This window comes from Melozone crissalis, unplaced genomic scaffold, assembly GCF_028551555.1.
Source record: "Melozone crissalis strain CALT ecotype California unplaced genomic scaffold, PUWL_Pcris_2 ptg000014l_1, whole genome shotgun sequence".
Classification (NCBI taxonomy): Eukaryota; Metazoa; Chordata; class Aves; order Passeriformes; family Passerellidae; genus Melozone; species Melozone crissalis.
In genome coordinates, this window is record NW_026535792.1 from 3,415,184 (window position 1) to 3,440,124 (window position 24,941).

Sequence of the window (24,941 nt, forward strand, 5' to 3'; positions counted from 1 at the left end):
CAAAACCCAAGCTAGAGAAGATTCTTCTTATTCTTTACAATAAAATGTATTTTAACAAGATCAGGTATCACAACCTCATTTTTCCTCAGAAGTCCTTTTCCCTTCTCAAGCCATTAAATCCTCTTGTCTTTGAAGTGGTTTTCAGTGGTAAGCAAACACCATGAAAATTCTCATGCATGTAAGAGAAGCACAAACCATACTTTAGTACTCACTGCGATTTTATGATTCCGCATCATATTATCAAACTCTTCATTAATTTTTTTATATTTTTCTTCTGTATGTGGCGTGAGCACATATGAAGTGTCAGGGTCCGGGCTGTCGCACCCTCTGTGTTCCTTCTTGTTCAGAGCCTAAATAATGAAGTTAATAAAAAGGATCAACAAATAAAAAGTAGAGATAAAATAAAAGTACTTACAGGGCCTCGCTTGAAAATAAAATCACTATCTTCATTTAGTTTGCTGAATCTGTCCTCCGATAGTGGACTGTGCTCAAAGTAATCGTCAGCATCAGGGCTCTCACAACCATTAAGGCCTTTCTTTCTTAAGGTCTGAAATACAATTGGAAAATTCACATACAAATCATACTAACTTGCCAAGAAGTTTTGTACACTACTGAATCATTCAGAGCCCCTGAAACTACATTAAAATTTCACAGACAAAACTCACTGTGCAACAGACAGAATCAGTCTTTCAAGATAGTGGCAAAGTACGCAAAGAGAAAAGGTTCACCCAGGTTCCATCTCGCAGGTAACTTCCCCCTACAACCACTTCATCTCCCAGCACTGCAAGCAAAATCATTTTTGGACACTGGCTGATGGAGAGAAGTTGCCTGACAAGGAACACTCATGCTTGTGGCAAAGGAGTTCACGTATTCACTGGTAATTAAAAGCCAGTTTACTGGATCTTTAATGAACTGATTTTAGCATCCCAATTTTATTATTCACATTTTGAAGAGCATACAGTTATATTGTGACAAACACAGTGGCTAAAATTCTGATCCAGTTAACTAACTGCAGGACATTAATATCTGTAACATTCGGTCTCGAAACTTGACAAAGACAGGATCTTCCTGTCATCCTGCACGATAACAAGAACCGCAAAAAAGAAATTACATAATGCCTCTCTAAAATGACTTAGTTTGCTAAATATAAGCTTTTTCAGAGTCCTTCAGACTAACTTTATGGAGCTACTTCCTGTTTTCTGATGGAGAACTCACATCAACATCCCCTGGAAAAAAAAAAAGCAAGCTTGTCTACAATCCAGCCATTAAAGAAAGGATGTGAAACTACAGGTCTCGTGACCAGATTACAAGATATATTTGTATTTCTTGTTTTTCTTTTTTACTCTATTACACAATCAGAAATTTTTCTCTGCAAGCTCTAATTTATAATAAAACAGTATTTAAAGCGCTACCTGTAAAAAAAAAAATCTTTAATTTTTTTTAAGGTTTCAAAAGTAAAGCAATAAAAATTTTAAACATATATATGTTATTCGTACATAAAGCAGCAGTAGGACCGTACAGGGACAACGGAGTTGCATACTTTCTTTCTGTCAGAAATTTTCTATATTCCATGAATTTTACATTAAAACCCCTAAAGATCAGAAATCTGCAAGCTGCCGTTTCCAGTGCCATAAAAAAACCCCGTGTTTTCCTATAGAAGCAATTTCCATTGCGCACTGAAATTCTGATTTACAAAACATTTCAGCTCATAGTATTCACCAGCATTTTTTTACTGTCAACTGATTTTTTAGTACAATAAAAAATACATACTACTTCCTCGCTATTCATATATATGCAAAATCCTGCTTATTTCTACCGCAGTTTGAAAGCAAGAATTGAAAATCCAACTCGCTGCCTGAAATTCTTTAATATCACAGTTCACCATAAGCTGCAATTCCTTCTCAAGTTTCCTGGCTTGCTCCACGTATCCCACACAGTATCTGGAACTCCCACAAAAATGTAATCACTAAATCAGCATATGGGGAAAACAGGTGTAGGCTCCTCCAGCACCTGTCACAGCTCCGATGCCGCTCCTCCAACCAATAGCCAGACACGCAAATGGACTTGGCCATACAAGGGCCGGCTGCTCGGCCTCTCAAGGTCGGAGCCTGTTATCCCTCTCACAGCCCTTCCTAACAAGTCAGCCTGCCAGTCTGCTACACTTTGATATCAGCAGGGAAAATGTTAACGCTGGGTAATCTGGATTACACTTAACCCCTGCAGCCCACAGCGCTCTGCAAATAGAACCCAAATGTCTTTAGGCGCGTTGGGCGTCAGCGCACAGTGCCCGGCACACGATGACGGAGCTGCACGGAGGCTCTGCAAAGAAAGGGCTGCAAGACATGCACAGAGTGCAGCTCCTGTGACAAACACGCTGAGGCAACTGAAGTCTCGCAACAAGGAGCTTCAGCAGAGCTCCTTTCGATTGTCTAAAGCAATCCAGTGAAAGCTTGTAAATGTAATGCTGCCAGCTCATTCCCCCCCAACGGCAAATTATCCTCCTCCGATTTAAACAAAAAGGAAGAGATTTAAATGCAAAAATGCCTCCTTCCTCTCGGTGACTGTGTGTCATTTTTGCTAACAATGGGGTTAACTCTGCTTTGACTCCTGAGGAAGGAAAATGCCTCAGTATCTCCCGTTTCAGGCTCTGGAAACCGTCACTCCAGATGGGGTTCCTGTCATTGTGGAGCGATTTAAGCCACAGTTCCCTGTCACAGATAATAAGGCTGGGTCCAACAGCCAGAGCTCTGCCTCCTTATCACCAAAACACCAAGTGCCACTTGGAGGACCTGACCATAAAAAGCCTGCGAACTTTTATCAGTGCCCAGTAACACAATAGTAAAACATTCCTGCTCGGTGGCCAGGGCTGCGCACGGAATGCCGCGAGCTGTTGGCACGGGCAGGCGCGGCCGAGGGGAGCCAGCCCCGCCAGAGCCCGGCACAGCCCCGGCCCGGGGCCCGGCTGCAGGGAACGGCACGGCCCCACAGAGCCCGGCACGGCCCCACAGAGCCCGGCACGGCCCGGCTGCAGGGAACGGCACGGCCCCGGCACGGCCCCACAGAGCCCGGCACGGCCCGGCTGCAGGGAACGGCACGGCCCCACAGAGCCCGGCACGGCCCCACAAGGAACGGCGGGGAGCGGCCCCGGCCCCGGGCTCTGGGAACCGCTCCGCGGGGACCCGGCGAAGCCAAATCCACAAACAAGGGGTGACTCCGCCCTCGAGATTCTCCAGGGCTAAAATTTGTTTTTTCTCCAAATAATGTAAATAACTCGGCTCCCTGAGCAATTTCCAAGATGTTAACACAGAGATCAAAACGTTATTAACTTTGAGGCTGTTCAGAGGAAAAATTTGGTGAGACGAAATAATTTGTGTAACATGAAGAGAGTTTTATTTCTCTGCTGTGATACAAAAGCTTGTTTATAACAAAATCATAGTATTTGCAGTGGAGACTAATAGATATAAGGCATAATTTTTTCTTACCACAGCAAGAGGGGAAAAGAACATTAAATTTCAGGTTTTGTTATTGGATGCTCACTGCAATTACCTTCTGGTGTGAAGTCTTGTTTTCCAGATCATGTAAGGGAATGTGTAGCCCTTTCAGTAAATCTGCCTTACTTTCCACTTCCTCTAAGACTTAGCCAAAATTACTGGAAATTGTTCCAACATGTTGGCCAACACACTGTATTGTGCCCCAGTAACTAAGATTGTGCAGCTTTGATCTCAGGCTGCACTAACTGATGAGAGAAAAATACTGGTTTCACTCAGAAAATAATGCTAAATATTTAGAATGAACTAATGCAGGTGTGAAATCTCTTTTTTAAAAGAACGAAGTAAACACAAAAATACATTTTTGTGACACACAAAGTCACTAGACAAGCGTTCCAGAGAGTTTTGGTCATCTTGATATTGCAGAATGACCCAGGAGCTGTGAACTGCTTCTATTCCACTCTTAGTCTAGTACTGATTTATTTTGATTCGAATGGCAGCGCTTAGAAAACATTGTATGAGAATGGCTGGACCAGCTATGATGGGTTTAAATATTGCAGTCAAGCACATGGTACATGAGCCCCAATATTTTCCTGAACTTCCCCACACATATGCAAAGTAGTTTTTAATTGCACTTTGCAATTAAAATTAGCATTTTGCTAATTTAAGAAAAGAACCATGCCTTGGCAAGAAGCATCTAAGGAACAGAAGAAGGGCTTCTTGCAAAACAACAACAGAAAGGAATAACTGGCTTCTCTCTACGATTCAATATAAATTTTACTGAACTGATAATACAAATAGCAAAGAGTATAAAAGCACAATAAAGTCATTTATTGTTTGATTCTTGAGGAAGCAGAGCTGATATTCAACCATCTCATCTTCCACAAAATCCAACAGAGACACGTGGAAGCCCGAAGGCTGCTGAGGCCCCAGAGCAGGAGATGAAGCCACCACCTCCTCCAGGCCTGTTCCAGCCCCTCCCAGGGGCTCCAGACACTGCTCAGGGGCAGCTCTGGGGAACAGGAACTCTGAACCCATAAACATGGATGGGTCACTGCTTCCAGAGAGCAAGTGACAGCCCCCAGCTGGCCCCTTCCCATCCAGACCCCGGCTTTCCATCCCACTCCAAAAGGAAATGCTGCTCATGATTAAAGAGCACAATCAGTGGGTTTTGTGCTCCCATCAGTGAGTTTGGTTAAAAAGCCAAGACTTCTGATATTGTGATCTGGGCTCCTTACCAGCCCTGGCAGAACTGTAAAGAACTTGATTATGTTCATTGTCACGTCAGGAAATGATATTTTTCTGCCTTAAAGCAAGAATTTAGGATGACCTCATGTGTAAAAAGTGTTATGAAGTGTAAAAAAGTGTCAGGTCATTCAAAACACTCAGTGCTTGGTTTCTTGTAATATTACACAAAAAGGAAATGGTTGCTGCTGTCAAAGCTACCATGTATCATGTTAACAGCTCTATTTTTGCACTTACTATTGGAGCTGGCCAGAGAGGATTTTTCTTGGTATTTCATCCCAAATCACTGGGAAAACCACGTCCAAAATTTGACTAAGACTGAAATGAAAAGTGATTTCCCTTGGAAAAGACAAACCCTTTCACTTAAATCCTGTGGCTAGTTCTCCTTCTGCTCTTGCAATCAGAGCATGGAAAAGCTGCAAAGCAGCACAAATTTAGAGTAAATATGTTTTAAATATCATAACTTTTTAAAGTGTAAATGTTCCTCAGGCCTGAAGTAATGGAAAAGCCCTGCCAGTACTGCTAAGTATTAATGCTGCTCTGGTAGGCACCTCCACCATGGATATCAAAAGGACAAATGATTAAAGTTCCCTGATGCTCTGGAGGTGCCATTCAATAGTGGAGAGTATTTCTGTCTCACTAAAATGAAAAAAAAATTCTCCTTGTCCATTCTTTATTTAACTTGGTTTTGCTGGTTTATACTCATCTGCAGCAGGAATAGGTGGGTGGCCAATGTGTGGGCAGAGGAGGCAGCAGCAAACCTCAGCCACACCACCACTGACGGTCACATCCTACATCAAGAGCCACACCTTTTTTTTTTCTGTGATAGTCACAGAAAGAAGGACAAATAAAGCAGTCAGAGCACCAGATTCCCACCCAGTTTTCTTTCTTAATACATGAAAGATCAGAGAGACAAAGCAGGGCATATTCCTTTACTGCAGCTCTGCTCCCTTCCCTCAGCAGGCCAGGACCACTTGTATCACTACAGGCTCTGCATGCACAGAAACATCCTGCTGAAAGCAGGACAATTGTTTTATTATTTGCTTCCTGATACATATATTGCCAAGAAGCCAAGCCTAAAATCTGGCTGTTTTTCTCTTCTTTTCTAACACAAAATATTCCACTTTCATCAGCCTGAACAACAGTAAGGTGTCTCATCCTTTAGATATCATTATGTCTCCCCTATTATGTATAAAACACATTCAAGTACCCGAGGACTATTCTTAGTCACCAAAAGCTATTTTTAGTTTTTCAACTTCCTGCGGGTCAGTTTGGCTACAGAAGCATCATCATTGCTGTTTCTTTTCTCTAAATTAACAACACAGCTCTGCAGAGTCAGACCTTGACCCTACAGTGCCCTGTACATGAATTTACCACTGTCTAAAATCCAAACAGGAGTGAATCCCCACAAACATCAAACGAGAACAGCCAGAGAAAAACCAAATAATTCAACTCAGTAATGGTGTTTTGTCTATTTAAACTCATCAACATTTTTTCTGTAGGCTGAAACTCTTTTTCCACAGATAGATGTAGTGTATTGTTTTATGTGATGTTTACAAACTCGATAGATTTTCCTCAGGCTCTATTAATATTCTCAACTTCAACCACTGAAGCATCTGCAAATTTCCTTATGGAGCTGTTTTCCTGTCCTTTGAGTTGGGAGGCTACTTACATTTAGCCCTAATACTGCTCCTTTCAGTATCCCTGACACATTTTCAACTACATTTTGCCACGCTACCAGTTCAAATTTCACATTCTAATTATAGCCACAAACACATCCATCCCAAACCAGCTCAGGGAAGGAGTGGTGCCCAGCTTTCAAAACTTCCCTGAAACGCACACGAGGCCAAATTAGATTATGACAGACATTTCCATGAGCTAAGCAACTTGGAGAGCTTAACTTCTTAAAGAACAAGACCTTCCCAATCTTTCTGGCAGGCTCCCCAGCCATAATACTGCATGCTAAAGAAAATCTGAACTATTGACTTACTCTCCTTTCAGCTTACTTAAATAATATTTTCCATACTTGTGCTCAATTAGTAGTGATATTTAAAAAGCAAATAATTGCCATTATGCAAAAATACATGGACACGAAAAATTCTGAGTGCAGTACTTAAAGTTTGCTACAGCTATTGTATTTCTTGGCCAAATATTATAGCCTGCTATGGAGAAAAAAAAGGAGGTTTAGGATTAATTACTTATTCCAGGGTTTTACAAATAAAAAAACTTCTAAGCCTGCCTAGCATTATCCATACAAATACAAAGAAAAAGAAGAGCCCTTTTAGCCATGCTCTATGTTCGATTCTAGGCAAAGGTATTCAGCATTTACAAATGAAAAATGTTCATGATTTGAAATTTTATCAGTGTCCCTGCTATAAACCACTCTAAGAAAAGACACTGTCTTGTTTCAAATGTTGGACCACTTCCAGTATCTGGCAAATTTTAACATGTATCCCTGGCTTGCCAAACATGAAAGCTAGCTGTCAAATTCCTCCCAGATATGATAAAGATGGCACTCAGGATTCAAACTCTCATTTATATAAAATAACACATACAAAAGGTTTTTAGACTTGATATGGCATGAAGTTTCAATTCTAGCCTGAAGCATCTTTGCTGTGAAACATTATTTTAAGTAGATAACCACAAGCAATTACTAAAGAATTAGAACTTTCCGGGCTATAAAATCCACTCTTCATCCCCAGAATATTACCCAGCTCTGGACTAGAAGCTATGGGAAAGGCAGCTGCATGCTTGTATTTGTGATTTTAGAGAAACACTATCTGTGAACTGTGGACTTTTTAAAGCAGTTGCTGACCTACAAACAAGCTGGATTGCTTGGTCCTAAATGAACTCCTTGAGACTTAAAATGATTAGTAATCCATTAGCACTGATAATGCTGTTTCCACAGTGACAGCTTAGTCAAGCTCTCAAAGTCCAATTTTTGATGCATTTGTCTTTGTTTCACTTTCTATCCAACTCAGTAGATCATTAAATTTTATATCACTGAGCAGATTTGCATTTTACCTGTTTTACAGACAGAACCATCAACTAGATTTTCCCATTAAAGAGTACTAAAGTGCCAGTTTAACTCGATCTTTTTCAATCTTTTTATTAAAACAAAAAAGACAAAATAGACTGATATTCATCTTCAAGAAGCAAAAATTACTCCTTAGCATATAAATTAAATACATTTTATAGTCCTTCCAGGGATTATAAATTTGCCAGCAAACAAAACTGATGGTAAAATGGAGCAAAACACAGCTCTATGTTAGAACACTGAAAGAGATATTTCATGATACATAAATACTTTACTTCAGCCCTCACCCAAATAACAACACATAGAGCTACAAACTCAGCTCCCAAATGCAGATCTTCACGTACTTGCAATGGTTAAATTATAAATCAGCAGCAGCAGTAGCTGACTGAAGGCCTCCTTTCAGCAACAGTGCACTGCAGATAAGCCATATGGAACATGAAAAGTTTCCAAGTGCAGCAATCCATCTGCATAATATCCCTCATAATCTTTTAGAAGTTCTTTAGGAAAAATATTATCTCCTACTCAGAGTTTGCCAAGAAAAAAAATGGCTTAACTCTGATTAGAATTCATTTAATAAAAAGAATGGGGTTCTTTTGGTCTACCTGCCCATGCAGTATTGCCATTACAAATACCTTTTGTCCTGAATAGTTCTTTACAGCTTTAAAATTGGAAAGGATAACAGAACTGTTTCAGAGTCTTGGTACTCAAGATAATTTACTGCTATCAAAACAGTAATTACAACACGAATGGCAACCATTCCCAAAGAAAATGTTTAGTAGATTCCAAGGATTTATGCTATTGTTAAAACAGTGTTCACATGTAAGATTATGGGCACTGGCTACATCTCCCAGAACAAGCTCTAACACCTTTAATATTTGTATGGAACAACCACCTTGTTTCACCAAAGAACACCCCAAAAAATAATCCAGCTGAATAAGACAACTGAAAGCAGGTATTTGAAAGCACCAGCTGAGATCAGTGTGTACAACAGGAAACAGAGAGCCTCCCCAAAAATAAGGAAATAGGGTACAAGCAATTACATCTCTGGTTTTATTGAACTAAGATAATGGGAATGTGGGACTTCCAGATACAGCTCTAATAATGTCCCCATTCATGTATCAAATACAGAACTTCTCAGTTGTGTGTCAACACAATACATTTTAACATGTTTTTTTACATGTTAAATGTTTAACATGTTTTTTTCTGCATAGCCTCTATTTAGTGCAAATTATTCAAAAGCCAGAGCACCACTTTGAAGACTGTCCTGACTTGATGTGAAAAGGGGTGGGAAATCAAAGGTGAGACCTTAAGAGGTAGAAAGAAAAGGCTGTACAGGAATCAGGGATAGAGAAATTTGAGTAAGCTTTATCATGTAATTCATGTCAACATCAGATAAAACTGGCTCTGGAATGCTTGATTTTTTCTTTTTAAAATCATTGTAATCAGCAAGCACTGAATTTTAATTTATTTGCAGGAAAGAGCAGGGCTTTAAATGGTACCCATTTGTTACAGTTATAGAAGAGTTTACAATGGGACAACGTAAAACAGCTTTGATCTAAAAAATCTTCACAACATTCCCAAAATATTTGGGATTTTTTAATAAAAAAATCTATTATTCACTTCCTGTTGAAATTACCTAGTATTTCCAGTAAAACATAAAATTTAAATTAAAATTCACCCTACTGCCAATTGAACTAAATTGCCTAGCATTGCACAGTCTACACTATGACATACAGGGCTCCCATTTGAAATATCACATCACTGATGTGACATAATAAGATGTACCAAAAAAACCTGAGTAAGTCACTAAATGAACTGGATGTGCACTTGCCTGCAAGTATTGCAAAGAAAAGCGTGTCACATGTTGCGTGTCACCTGTCATATGTCACAGGCTGTCAGGGTATTTAGAGGTCTGTACCTCAGGAACTGCCACCACCAGTATTTTCTTTCCTCAGGTGCAGCTGGTCCCCAAACCACCCCAGGAGCCACCACAAGGGAAGTGTTTTGTCCAGGTGAGTGCTGAGCGTTACAGCCCCCATGAGCCACAGCACCTGCAGTAAAACCCTGGCACGGAACAAGCCCCAGACTCCCTGAGCCTTCTGCAGCACAAGCACCATCAGCTCGTGGCCCACACATTAAAATTATTCAAAAGCAACATATTAGAAACTGCAGACATGGTGAGGTGCAAAAGGCAGGGAGCAGTGGAGCACAGGAGATGACCCTCCCCTCCTTTGGGCAGCTCATGCTCAAACAGAACGTGAGCAACAGAGACGATCAAGAGGCTGCAGTGCTGCTGTCCCTCCTGCAGGGTGGATAATCCCTGCCACAACACACAACCAAAGCCACGAGCCTGAAGTCAAAAGATGGGATTACATTAAGTCTGCACTGAAATCAAGCCTACCACATAAAGAACAGTCCTTCATCTTGCTGTAGTTGCAGGAGATGCTTTGTTCTGGGTCTATTCTTTCCACGCACAGCTTGTGTAAAGTCACTCTCTCTTGATCAACAGATGCCATGGTCCTCACTTTGAAATTGCAAAGTAAAAATACACTTTTCTGTCACTACAGAATTTCAAAAGCACCGAATTCTGCAGCAACACAAGGGCTGCAGAATACATGAGACCAGCACAGCTTGAAGAACTTGTTCATACAATAATTATGTCTTTGTGTGACTGCCTGCATGAACTCCAGCACTAACAAGCAATGAGCTGTTGCAGATTTTCTTGGAGTCAATTTTCAATCCTACTTGACACAATGTCTCCAGAACAGCTAAACCCAGAACTCAATCTCTGACAAGCGTTTCCGGAGCAGTGGGTGTGAGAACTGGACCTTGTGTGTCTGCCCTATAAATTTCAAAAATAAAAATATTCTCCTAACACAGAGCAGAAACAGTTGGAAAAACACTGCTTGTGCAGCTGGGAAATAAAACCAATTTTCAGACAGAGGAGAATCCAGTCCCTGCCCATTGCAGTGCTGATTCTGCAGCGATTTTTGGTAGAGCACACAAAAGCTCTGTAGCAGTATTTGACAGGGATTTAGGATCCTGGCCCTCCCAGCAGCACAGCCTCCAGAGGAGCATCCGATCCAATCTGAGATTGTAATGATGCACAGCCAAGTCAGCTGCCACTCATCACTCAGTGATCAGCTTTTTCTGGTAGTTTATTAAAAAATGAGAACATCACAGCGAATTTCAGTTCACAGCTTTCAAGTCATGTCACTGGTGTAACTGTGACAGGGCTGGCGTAGGACAGAGAGCACCCTGAACTGCAGCTACATAAAATCACTGCTGGCAATACAGCAGCCACGTACAGTCATTATTAGCAAGACTTCAGAAATTTCTATAAAAAGATGCATTCTAGACAAACTTCAAATATCTATATGCTTTAAGTAGTGACTAAATCTGGAATTCATCAAAATTCAGAATACCAGCAGAGCATGGTAAATTTAAAGCACCGGCAGTGTTTTAAAGAGGTAGAAGAAATAACATATTCTTAACCCTAAAACACTAAATTTATTCACTGCTTTAGATACAAGGGAAGCACAGCTTTACATTATTTGCAGGCGAACCAAAGCTGCTTCAAAAAAAAAAAAATCTATCTTACTTCTGAAAATTCTTTATAAATCAGCAATGGAGGAATGCAAAACAACATTAACTCAGAACAACAACTTTTTGCCCGTACTGTCAGCTTGCCTAAAGTCACCAGTAATCTGATATTTTGAAATAAATAAATAAAGAGGTACGTTAATCATGTGTATGTACGAAGCAATTTCAGCACAGCCAAAGAATTAAAATAACATTGTTGAGTAAAACGGTATTACCAAATGCAAGATATGGAAAAATCAATAACAGTAAACAGCTAAAAAAAATACTGTGGGAATTAAGAGTTGAATTTAATCTCCCAAACTAAAAAGAAAGAGGAGGGGAGAGAAATGAGAGACAAAGACATCATCAGGAGGGGCAATTGTTCTGTTCAGCACAAAATGCACAGTTGTCTTCTGTCACAATACTGAAAATAAATATGTGCTATCTTGACCACATTTTAAATTTTTCAAGGTAGTTTTTTCCTAAACCATGAGTGGGAACTAAAATCCCTAGGTAGAACCTGTTTATAAGTCAGGTTTATAGCAAAAAATACTAGAAAAAATTATTTTTTTCTACCAGAAAAAAAAATAAGACTCAAACCACTATACACAGACACAAAAATTTACATATGTGTGTGTATATATATGTATGTATACATACATATATATAAAAGCTTTTGATGACTCATTCCAGACCACTTCAGCTTTCAAGCACTTTCCCTCTTTTTAAGGTAAGCTAAAAGATAATTTTAGTCCTTAACCATACATAAATCCTCCTCAACCACCTCCTTAAAATGTCTCAAAGGTATTTGTGTGCCATCTCAAATTATTTGAAATGTTATATGCAGTATAATTACATTTACATAATCATTTAGCAAATCAAGCCCAATAATGCCTACATTTTCTCAGCATCATGGGCAGATTACCAAGTCTTTTCCTTCCTTCACTGAAATAATTTTTAAGCTTCTTCCTTCTTTTAAATGTGCACCACTTATTCCCACAGTGTTTGGAGACCAAATCAAGTGGTTTGAACTACAAAAATACATAATACTACACCAATACATGTTCTTTTATCAGCCCAAAGCTTTTTTCTTTCTTTATTCCCCCAGGTTTTGCTCACTTCTGGCAGTTCTCCATCTATCAAATAGGCAGGAATGCAAAACAATGTTAACACATCTCAGTGCCAGCCTCCCTCCAATCTCCAGTGTGTGTTTAACCATCAGCATTCCTGGTGCCACCTCACAGTTCTGTAAAGCTGTGCTGACATTTCACAGAGATTTGGAGATTTTAGTCACATACATTCAGTATCAGTTTTCATTTTCTTGGTTGCGGGGCACTTTCTTCTTAAAAATAAATTTAAAAACTTACGGTGTAGCTTGTGTTATAAAACATTTAAAGGAATAATTATTTTTGAAGAATTTGGCCCAGTTTCCACCATCTTACTTTTTAGCTTTGAATAGCAAGATACAGAAGCCCAAATTGCTTTGCAAATCCTTATCTAGATCGGATACACCAGGTATCCACCAAGGAAGGAAACAAGATCAATTAACTGAAGGTCATTCTCATCTAATTTTGTATGTGTGCATCCAAGTATATATTTAGATACAATTCCCAGATCTTCATTTTCACATGAAGTCAACCCAAATTTAAAAAAAAAGGAAGCAATGAACCAATTCAAGTGCTACCAAAACAAACTACTACGCACCAACAACAGTTCAAAATACACATTGGTTATTCCCAGCCTGGAAAAGAAGCAATGCTGGGAGGTGGAGAAAGCTGGATGAAAAACAAAACCAGAGAGCTTTTGGTTTATAAACACAGTGTTTCAACACCAACTTTTCTGTTTATGCTCCCCACACTGTTACACTTGTCTCTTGGCATATGCTCCATCTGGCTGGGGAGATGCATCTGCTTCTTCCTGCTGCAGGCTCTCCACGTGCAGCTGAGCTCTCCGTGCTCACTCGGAGCCAGGAGCCAACAATCCCAGCTCTGATCCCCGAGATGTTCCTGACTGCACAACGTGCACTGCTCCTCTAACAGCTCCATTAACATTTGGTGAAAAGGCAGAGATGAAATGGATTTTAATGCAAGAAAACAGCTGATTACAGCAGAAGATTAAACTGGCTTGTTGACCCTGCTGAAAGCAGCAGCAGGGTCATTTACCTGCTTTGGCTGAACTATGACAAAACCACTCTCACACCAAACCATCAAAAATGTTACTGCCCATTATAGCCACCTATTCCCATGGTAAGGTATTTAATAAAAACATCCAAATCATTTGCTGGAATTCACACCAGAGCAGTCCTTCCACAAGAATGAGCATGATTGCAATAATTATCTGCCATAGTTTAAGAGAGATTTTTTTGTACTTTCTAGTTACAATTTTTATTACAGATCATTACCTATTTCAAGGACAGCTGTCAATATCTGGGCTATAACCTAAGCCTTATTCAGCACATTACTCCACACTGAAAACAGCACTGAGCTACAGAGCACAGGAGAGGCTCATTAACTGACACCCACCCGGAATTCTCCTGGGCACAGATGCCAACTGGGAAAGTAGGTCACATTTTACACAGGCTCCTAAAAATCAAATCACCTCAGTCTGATGAGGTGAGATGAGGAACAAGCAAAACCCACCATGGCCAAGTGTAGGTGAAATAAACCCTGTTTTACTGTATCAGTCAAGGAAAATTAAAACATGGAAAAAAGATAAAAAGCTGAGCTAAATAGGCAGGAAGAGCCATCTTCAGCCCTTGACTCCCAGAAGTGAGGCTGGGAGAGAGGGAACAACTGTGCAACTGCTGCTTTCTGAGGCCTTATTGAGGGGCAGAAGGACCCAAAATGGAAGTGATATCTTTTTGTAAATAACCTGCAATAATCTTAACATCCTGCACTAAAGAAAATATACAGTGCCTGTTCATCTCCCTCTTTTCCTTTGGATTTAAAACAATGAATGCTCAAGGTCTCAAATTGTCTTTCCTACAGGAAAACATTTTGTTGACCATATGGATACAGAATCCTGATAAAACCTGAAATTCTTCCCATTTTACTTTGCAGAAATACTTCTTTCTTCAGGAAAAATAATTACTTGTCAAGAATAATCTGTTACAGAAGAAAGGTCCGTGAACATTAAAGCATCAAATGCTTTAACACCTACAGCAAGTCCTTCAAATCACAGACAGCACTTCAGCATAACAATCTGCAACTGTGCCATTATGGGTTTGTAAAACCAAATACATGATCCCAGTATTGCAAGAGTTCAAAGCACACACTGAATAAAAATTTCATTCTTTTCAATATCTCTGTATGGTACATCTATGCTGTGCAAGAGCACTACCTTCCACTCCAGTAACCTCATGAAAGAACAGGTATAGGATAGCAACAGATCATTCCCATCTACAATAACATGTTCAGTGAAAGACATAACTGCATGCATTAAAAAAAATTTCTAATATTCATTTAAGACGCCAGTGCTCTCCCTCCCACTATGTTTTCACAAACATTCCAGCAGCAACAGAAGACACCAGGCTCTGGGCATATGAAAGCAATTCCTATGCCAAAACTGAGCAGGAGACAACTACAAGGGGAAGATGTCTCATCGATTTCACTTAATCATTTACAATATTGCTATCTACCCAGCACTGGAAATAAGTAGCAGCAGATTTGTTTCCACCCTCACCCAGCTTCTGGGCTGTGTGGAATTACCTTCCTTCTAGCCCAGGAAAACTCACCCTCCTGTCATGCACATCAGGACCACAGTGGCTCCAGAATAGTTCCATGGTGAGCCAATGTCCCAATAAATGCCATTTGTCACATTCAAGGAGGCAAGGTAATTACCAAACATCTATACATTAGCTGTAACTCCATACAATGGAATTACTTTGTATAATTCAGTTTAGTATGAATTTGACAGATTTTAGGTGCTTTGCTGCAGTAATTTTCATTTGTTAAAATAGAATTTCAATGTCATTACAAAAAAAGAGAAGCCATTTTACAGTGTTCTTTCAGCATGTTTCCAAAATGCTGGTGATGTCACTAAACATCTATCACACTCCAAGCACCCATCAATCCAGAAAGAAAAAACCCAAAAATATTTCACAACCAGGCTAAAGAGCACCCAGGGCTTATCTGAAAAGATAGGAGGCTGCATTCCTAAATTACACTGTATTTGAAATATGGGAATAAAGTCCTGAATTCCACACTATCATAAAACATTAAATTCAGAGCAGAAAATTAGAAAGAATCTGCAGTTGAGTCCCTGCATGTTCCCCCAGAGCACATCTGCCCTGGGGTGCTAAGTGCACTTTTAATGTACTTGTCAGGGGTCAAACTGACTCTGGTAAAAAAACCCACCAACAGGAGGAACCCCAAAAAGCAGCCTTGCACAGAAATATTCTGGAAGAGGTCCTCAGTCCTCGTGATGTGAAGAAGCACCATTACCATGAGTCACAACACAGAGAGGCCCTGCATGCACAACAAAACCCAGCTGAACTTGCATCCCTGTCTCAAACCCATGTCTGTCACCATCCAAAGCTCATTCTGCAGGAATTAGGTTTCCCCTTCCTCTCCAGTGGCTATCCCTTATTTATGCTAATCCAGTGACTAAGCCTTCAGCTCTTCATGGCTTGTATTATCCCTCTCTCGAGAACTCAGTGCTGAAGACAGAAGTTGGGGAGGGTTTTTTTCTGATCATAAAAGACAGTTAACAAATTAGCAGAGAATCCTCTCAGAAAGAAATATAAAGCATTTGTCTGTATCTCAGTTTTGTCAATCTGATTTTTTGCTTGCACACTCATGTACAAGATCAGCTAGTACCATCCCTGTACTCCGATCCCCTTGGCAATAGACTCTTCAGCTATTCAAGGCTAATCATTATTCTGAAATCATTCCTAAAAAGCAAGGCATTTGTTCAGAAGACAACTTCAGAATTTAAATTAAACCCTTAAGTCAGCCACCTGTTTTGGTCTATTTACAGGACTACTGGAGACATGCTCTGAAATGCAGTTACAGTACATCAAGGCTCCAATTGCCAAGAAAATCCTTGAATTCTACTGCACCTAATTTAGAAATTATGTACTGAAAAGAGTTTCTATTTAAAGCTCAAGCATTATAAAAGTAGATGAAACCAATACCTTGGAGTAAATATATTCATGTTATTCTATTACTGCAGAAACTGCAGTCGTTCTGCTGCTATTTTAATTGTCAGTCACTGGACAACAAATTTAATTAAGTTCGTTTATTCCACAGATTGGCTTTTTTTGGCTTTTTTTTTTTTTTGCTGAACGAGGGGCAGCAGAGGTGCTGACTGATTTGATCCATGTTCAAGATATGACTGGTAAAGTGGCTACTACCTCAGAGGAGAAAAAGGGCCAACTATAATTGTCTGTTAGGCTGAGGGCACTCTTCCGACCTTTCTCTCCCACTCGGTCGATTTTTTCTCCCCATTAAAAACCTTGAACATTTCTCCCCCTCCTTCCCCAGAAAAACAACCATTTTTCACACCTCTATTTCCATTGCCAAATGTGATTGAAATCAAACATGTTTCCCAGAAACTGGCAGGGGGTGGAGGGCAGATGGGAAAACAACATGGCTGTAAAGACAAGTTATTGCCTTAGAGAAACCAGACTAAAAGCAGTAGTTTACAATTTATAACACAGTATTAAATAACTTAAAAGCATTTGATTAAAATATCTTAAAATGCTCTGTGTTGCTCTATGTTTTAATTATTAAGGAGATAAGAAGACTGATGTGTCTTCTCAAATTGTTACCTCAACGATATCTGAGTTGGTTCTGCTTTCATGGGGCTCGTTGTATTCTGTGTATTTTAGTAGAACTTTGTCCATGTCAGTGCTGGCATACTGAAAGAGTTTGTTAGAGCTGTTAAAAATGATGAGTGCTATTTCACAGTCACAGAGCACACTCAACTCATAGGCCTTCTTCATTAATCCAAACTTCCTCTTTGTAAAGGTGACCTAGAGAAGAAAGAATAATGATTGATTTATTTTTTTAAAACACATGACAAGGGTTTGAAGGAAAACAATCAAGGTATACACTGACTGAACCTACAGCATTTACTCCTACTGTAATATGCAGCTTAACACAAGAACTGCCTATAATATCTGGTGCCAATTTCAGGGCCCAATGTTCTCTACTAAAGTAAGTTAAACAATTACAAAACGCCCCAACTCTTCCACTGGTAAATAACTACCAAGAAGAGTTCAATTTTATTAGAGTTTTAGTTAGAATAGGGTAATTTAGCTTTATTTCCTCCGTTCAATAGACTGACTTTCCAGGTATCACAATATTTTCTTCTGTAGTACTCAACCTTAATTATTATAAAATCAAAGAAAACAGAACAATCAATGGAAGTAACACTTACTATGCACCATGATTCCTAATTATGTACAGCTAAGAAATATTGCTATTTTGCTGCTATTAAGTCATTTATAATTTGACTTGTTTTCTGCCACCTGGAAACATCAAGAAACAATTGTTCTGTCCAGTTAGAACTGCTGTGGGGAAACAAATCCATTACAGACCATCACACAGGGGCATCTGCCCATCAGGGAAGGAGGAAACAGTTATGGAAGTTACCATCAGTTAGGATTAAAAAAATTATAAAAAAATCATTCCTTTCATAAGGCAGCAGGTAAGGATATAAAAGTGTCACTGCATTTGACACCCCCCATTGCAATTGCAAGCACGAGCCTCTGTGACAGGTGAGTGATCCACATACCCCATGTCCCACAGACAACAGCCAGGGAGATTTCGCAAGAGAGGAATGAAGTAAGACACAAGAAACAATCAAACCTGTTTTCTGGGTGTCTGTACTTTAATTACCAAGCTGTATAGCGAGTTTTTGGGAAAATGGATGGGAAACTTCTTCTGTATATACACACCTGAAGGCTTTTTTCTCCTCATTATCTCACACATATTACTTTTTTAATACCATTAATAACACAAAATATATTCTTTTCTTCCCACCATGTTAACAGACTCAGAGGATACACAGCTGTTGTTCTTCTGACACCTAAAAGGTTATTACCTGGGTGTGAGCAGGTATAGAGAGCTATTACTGCTTAGTGTTTGTCAGGAAAAAGGCATTATAAACAAAATGTGTGTGTGCTGTGTCACCTGCAGAAGTCCTCAGACAAAAGCATGAAGGTTTGCTGCCACTGAGGACCAGCAGGATCCTGGACAGGAGCCCTCCATTTCTTTACTGGAATTTTATCTTTCTCACCTCCTGTAAGGCTGCTTCACTTGTGAGATTCTCTGCTGGCATCAACTTCTCTCTTGGTGCCTGGACAGTGCTTAGCACAAACCCCTCTACCACAGCACCCTCAGCCTTACTTCAACATACAGAGATTATTTTAAACTCAGTTTTCATTTCAGAACCCAAAAGCAGTCTTGGTTCTTTAAATTTCTCTTTTTTTCCTGCTCCATTTAGGACCACATCAAACTCAAAAAATATGTCTCGTTATTGCAGGTAAATCATTTCCCCAGCACTATTTTAATATTGCTTAGCAAAAAAATGGGTGAGGAGGAGACAGCAAAGGCAGCAAGATTGAGCTCCTTTGATATCTAATTTACTGTGCTGGATTCTCTTCAGCTTAATGAAGATAAATGTCCTACAGCTCATTCAAGAAGATAAAGCTGCTTAATTAATAATACAATGACAGTCTCATGACAATCATAATCCCCCTGAGGAATGGTCTATATATTCTGTTTTGAGCTCACATACAATCCCATCAGAAATAAGATGCTTCTGACAAAACAGTAGTTTTTCTTCCCACACAAGTTATACGAACTTGCTTTGCAAGCAAAGCTCTGTCCCATTCTATCTGCAAACACAGAAAATTTAAATCTCAAACTAAACACCCAACCAGGACATCACAGGCATGTCCATGAGTGACCAGCTAGACATGCCATAGAAAATCTGACAGGACACAAGTGAACTACACTTTCAGTCCAGAACAAACCCTGCATGCCCTCCTCATCTGGATCAATGAAAAAAAATCTCCAGTAAATATCTTATAAATGCCCAGTGCATCAGAGCATTCTAATATGTTCAAATTCCATATCCTGGCTACCAAAACCACAGGACAACAGTGGGGATGAAGGCCATCAATACCTCTACATACAAAAAGTAAGATTCCACTAACAAAAACTACTTGATCTCTCTAAAACCTTTTAAAAAGATGCAGTGTGTTTTCATCTGAGTTTCCAGAGAAAAAGGGTAAGGCAAGCCTAATTCTGCTTTTAAGTTAGAGTTAAATCCTCTTCGTCATCACTAAGTAGCCCAAAAAGGTGCTAGGCAAAAACCTGCCAGAAACAAAACTAGAATTTCATCTCCCTATTTTGCTTCAGTCACAGCAATGGTGTAAGTGGTGTAAAATTTTATACAAATGCACTGATTCTCTTCCTCTCCATTGTTTCAATCTGAACAATGGGATGGGGATTCAAAAGAAAAAACAATTTCTCCTGGAAAAAAAAAAGAAAAAAACCCTCACCAAAGTCAGGGTAGAAGTGTAAAGCTATTTGTTCCTCAAGCAGAACAAAACCAAGACTGCCCAACTTAATCCAGATTCATGTAAAAAAGGAATAAGTGGGATCAATTCCCATCTCTTCCATGTGCTTTAAGTTGTAGAGCAAGATCTGAAAAGAACTGAAGTCATTAATTCATCTACTTTTACTACGTGTACTTAAGACATTTATCTACATCAAACATAAAGTCACTGGGTGATTAAAGCTGTTCCAACACAATACTTGGCTTTCTCCCAAACTCCAATAATACTTTTCTTGCTATATATAGACTTCTCAGAGTTTACATTGCTTTAAAGTGATACAGGGAGAAAAACAATCTTGATCTCACCAGCAAAACAATGGGCTCTGAGCTGATGTGTCAGCAGCAAGAGAGTCCTGTGGAATTCTGACAGTACCCCAACATCAAGCTGCTGCTCAGAAGTTAAAAAAGGAAATCAAACACCAGGAAGGGAACAGAACAAAACAGCAGCACAACACTACACAAGTCCATATTTTGCCTGCACCCTGAATTCTGGGTCCCTTGGCCATCAAAGCAATGGAGCAATACTCCAGAAGGTTTCAGGGAATAGGAGCAAGACGTGCGAAACAAATTCTGTATTAAAACAACTAAGCAGCTACAGCCTGAAAAAACTTACTTTAAGAGAAAATAAGCAAGTGTGGACAGACTCTAGAGAGGGAGTCACTGTTGGCTCTTCCATACAAGAGCTAAATAATTGGCAGAACCATGACAAAGGGCAAATAAAATGGTGTTTCTTGAAACAACAGGCAATAGACCTGTAGGAGATTCTAGACAAAAGATGTTGTAAAAGCTGCAACATTATAAAGGCTCAAAGGATAACTGAACAACTTCCCTGGTGGGGGGCGGGGAAAACAAACAAAAAAACCATTAATGGTTACTAAATATACGGAAAGCACATCCAGCTCAGGAAATCCCTGAGCTAAGAATAGTTAAAAGCTGGAAGAGGATTACAGGGTCGGGTGCATGTGCATCTCCAGCCCACACGTATTTGCTCAGGACCATCGCTGGACAAAAGACGTCGGCCCAGCGGCACCTTTGGCCTCAGCCACCAGCACTGCTCTTAAAGACCTTAAGCCATTCCTGTAATAATTTGCCTTAAAAACAACAGCTTCCAGTTATCCCACTACTATATTTCAGTGTCCAATTAAAATTTTATTTTGCATCTCATGCAGCAATTCAGAAATTAAGAGGAAACATTACAGCAAGAGTTATCAACTTTTGGTGCTTTTCAAGTTCACAGGGCACCTCTCTGTTAGGGCAGCAGCAGCCAAGTGAGCAGCTTTCCCTGAAACATTAATTTTGAGCCCTCTTCCCTTCTGACTGACAATTTTTAAAGACTGTTGTAGCAAACAGCTCTTACAAGAAATACAAATCGATGCTTTTAAACAGAATGTTAACAGAATTTGTTACTGTATCCAAAGGACGGAGGATACTGCCCACAGCGACCTCAAATTCCTCTGTCAAAGTGCTACAGAAAATACCTTTACTAGATCCTTCCTGAGTGTTCCTAGTAGTTATCAGATCAAGCCATGTGTCTTTAAAAACACCCCTCCACTCTACTGCTAGCACAGCAGGATACCATTTAAATAGGAACAGCAATTTAAAATTTTAAATAGTAAGAGTTATTACTTATAAATAACATTTTTTCCTCAAACAGACATAAAATCGTTGAGGTTTCTTATTCATATTCTGGCAAGGGCACCTGTGGATAGATGAAGACAAAGCTCAGCTTTAGAACAATGGATTAGGATGAGTGTATTCAAACTTTCCATGAATTTTTAAGATTACTGATGGACCTGTTCATGCAGACTTGTTTCTCACCTGCCTATTCCGTTCATCCATTATTCTCGTGATCTGTATTTTCTTTCTCCCCATTTTCACCTCTTCTTTCTTTTGTTTAGCAATCCAGAAATAAACTAATCCAAGAAATGTCCCTCTTCAGTGTTCTAACACATGATACAGTTTTCTTTTACTGTGTCTTCAGCTTGAGAAATGGTTCCTACTTCTTCTTATAAGCACCTAAAAAAAATTGAAAATATTAATGTACAAATTACTAAAAAGGAAGTATCATTAAAAACCCATAGAGTTAAAAAACATGTGCATCATGAAATTTCAGTGAGAAATCAAGTGTTTTCATTAAAGTATTATACTACACACTGTCTTCTAATTAAACTCCCACTGGTTTGCTGCATTCCACGTACAAACTACAGACTTAAAATGACCAATAATTTCACACACTTCCAACTGAATGCCTCAAAAATACAATTATCAAAGAGGTGGTGCTCATCACTCTAAGCTTTAGGCCTTTAATTATCTGAGGTTTCACACATTTACATTTAATTTGGTAAGTTTTGGTAAACTCCCTTCAATATTTTAGAAAACCTTATAAAGAAACATTTTGCGTTGCTTGTTTTCTCTTATGAAATTATCACAAAAATAACAAAACAAAGCCATGAGAAAATCAAGCTTCTGTTCCTAAGCCAAATTACATCTCCTTTTGTGAGCCAATTCTTGGGGTTCCACTGGGAAACAAAAAGGAGAAGGAAAGAGAATCTCCCTACTTAAAAGAGACCAGAGCAAAGAGTTTTGCAACAGAAGTATTTCATGGTTACCATGACACCAAGGAAGAGCTGAGACCCAACACAGCTCCTCTCTCTCTCTCTCTCTCCAATAACCTGCAAGTGCCACATCTGCCAATACCCATTTGCAGCCCAGCACCTGTTTCATAGTTCTATTGTTCACCAAGAGAAATGTGCAGGAAACTTGAAAAGCCAGTGTGCCACCACATTTAAATCTGCACTGAACTACCTGATATTTAACAAACTTCTGATGTATTTTCAGTAAATAATTGCTAAACCATAATCCAGACATACTGCTTAAATTGTAGGACAACATTAGCTGAAGAAGACTGGAGATAAATTTAAATCCAATGGTTTCTAGAACATAAGGAATATACTAGAATGTATAGACATTAAATAGGTACAACTTATCTTACTATCACCTAATACTCATTCAAAGGGGTAAAACCAGCCCCAATATCAGCTGATAACCTCTCTAACTTCCCAACCCAAAACATCTTGTGAAGAAAAGCCTTGCATATTTTAATCTGGGTGTCACCATGCCATATCCTTGAGGCCATGTGTAGAAAGTGGTGCAACCACATCACCATCAGCCAGTTAATGAGCAGAGACAGCAAGAGGCGATTAGTCACAGGCTACACTTCACAATACATTCAATTTACACCGAGGAAACAGACATGATGTTCTTGGGAGGAAAACACAGAGGTGGAGGAACATGACAAAATGAAGGGATGTCATTTTCTATTTACCTGACAGCAACAAAGGACTGCTTTAAAAAAACATCACAAAACGCCCAAGAGTATTTAGAAATACTATTTAATGAAATTTAAATTAAAACAACGCACAGTATGATGTCCACTGGTCTACAGGATAACACTGTCTATAAAGCAAAGCATTTGAAAACATCCACCAACACTGCACTGCTTTTGTTTTCTTCATGAAAAAGGATTTCTTCCAAGGTGCTGCTAAGAAGGTAATTAATAGACAGTGGAGACCAGATGAAGCAGCCTCTATACAACCAACAGCACCCAGGGAATATCTTCCAGGGAAACAACAGTTGGCATATAGATTTATCCCACTTTTGTTTAAAAAAAAATTCTCAGCTCATGCTATGATCACACATTAAATTTAGTTCCAGGAAAAATCTGGTTGCATCCCTTGAACATACCTAATCAAAGGATCTCTAACCAGCTCTTAAAATTTGGTTTCTCCTACATGTGTGGCTTCAGTTTTAAACCTCCCATGAAACAGAATACAGAATTACCAGGGTCCTTCCTCTGCTTTTAAAAGCACCCCATCATCACCAGTACACAGAAATGGCCACCACACGAGGCCAAAGATCCATCTGGTGCAGCATTTTATCTGTGGCTACCAGCAGATATCACTAGGATGGCCAAGGAAGAACACAGGAATAGAGTAATAAAAATATAAACCACATACTAGGTGGTTTTTGAATCAGGAACTTCTGGAGTTTTTCTGTTTCCTGCAACACATACTCAAAAGCAAGTCTATGCAGTGAATAAAATAAGGAACTCTGGGGAAAAGGGAGAGAGGAAGATAAATATGATGTGAGATTATGCAATATATATACTAAAGAACACTAAATAAGAGATGCACAAATGCTTTGTATGAGCTAATGGAAGGCACAGTAGCAGGGAAACACTGTCATCTGCTCTGTGTACTGCCACACAAAGGGAAATGGCAAACAGTAATTTTCACCAACACTCTGTTACAGCTTTGGGGTTTCATTTCAGCTCTTTTACAATGCTTATGCTCTACAAGGCATAAAAAGCTCAAGCTATTCCCCATTTATGAGAGTTCAGTGTTCCCTCACCCCAGGGCTGACTCTCTTTAGCCCTCAACACTTGTACCACTCAGAAATTCCCCATTCCTGTGTGCAGTGCCCAGCCCGGCCGGGCTCTCCCCCCTCTCCCACAGGCTGCTGTGGACACAGACCCTGCCTGGAACCGCATTTCCCAAGGGCAGCCCAGCTCTGGGGTGCAGCATCCCCGTCATCCTCAAGTCCCACTCAAGGTGATTTGCACAGCTCAGAACTGAAACACAAGTTTGGCTTGAGCTCAGGGCAGAAAGGACCTTGACACAGCTGCAAAATCAGAGAAAGCTGTGCAGTAAAAAGGCACTTTCCATGCAAGCCCAGAACATCCCAATGGTAAGTTACTGCCAGTGACAAAGGCACCTTACGTTTCTAATGAGAAGAATGACTTTTCCTTTTACTCATCCTTGATCATGTCACAGTTGTGGTTTTATTTTCTATCCTGACTAGCAACAAAACTATGTAAGATAAAATGTAAAACTGGGTCCAACATTGGGTTCCATCAGAAATGTAACTAGCAAAGGTTTCATTTTGCTAAATCATAGTTGCATTACAAACATACATTAGGTGAAGCTCTTAATTCACAAAGCCATTTCATGTAGATTATAAAA

General features: G+C 39.6%; 1 protein-coding gene across 6 annotated transcripts in view; it reads right to left on the reverse strand.

Annotated features, from left to right (window-relative positions):
* The window catches only part of MEF2A (myocyte enhancer factor 2A), a 78,477-nt gene that overhangs the window by 22,563 nt on the left and 30,973 nt on the right, over positions 1–24,941 (reverse strand). For 3 of the 6 annotated variants that reach the window (XM_054273133.1, XM_054273129.1, XM_054273130.1), the window contains exons 2-4: positions 21,739–21,936; positions 17,123–17,326; positions 213–350 (exon numbers count right to left, since the gene is read on the reverse strand). In XM_054273133.1, the coding sequence (XP_054129108.1) occupies positions 213–350; positions 17,123–17,326; positions 21,739–21,792 (396 nt within the window). In that variant the 5' untranslated portion in view covers positions 21,793–21,936. Of the gene's footprint in view, positions 1–212; positions 351–415; positions 548–17,122; positions 17,327–21,738; positions 21,937–24,941 lie in introns of all 6 variants that reach the window. The other 3 variants (XM_054273134.1, XM_054273132.1, XM_054273135.1) reach the window with 2 other exon arrangements.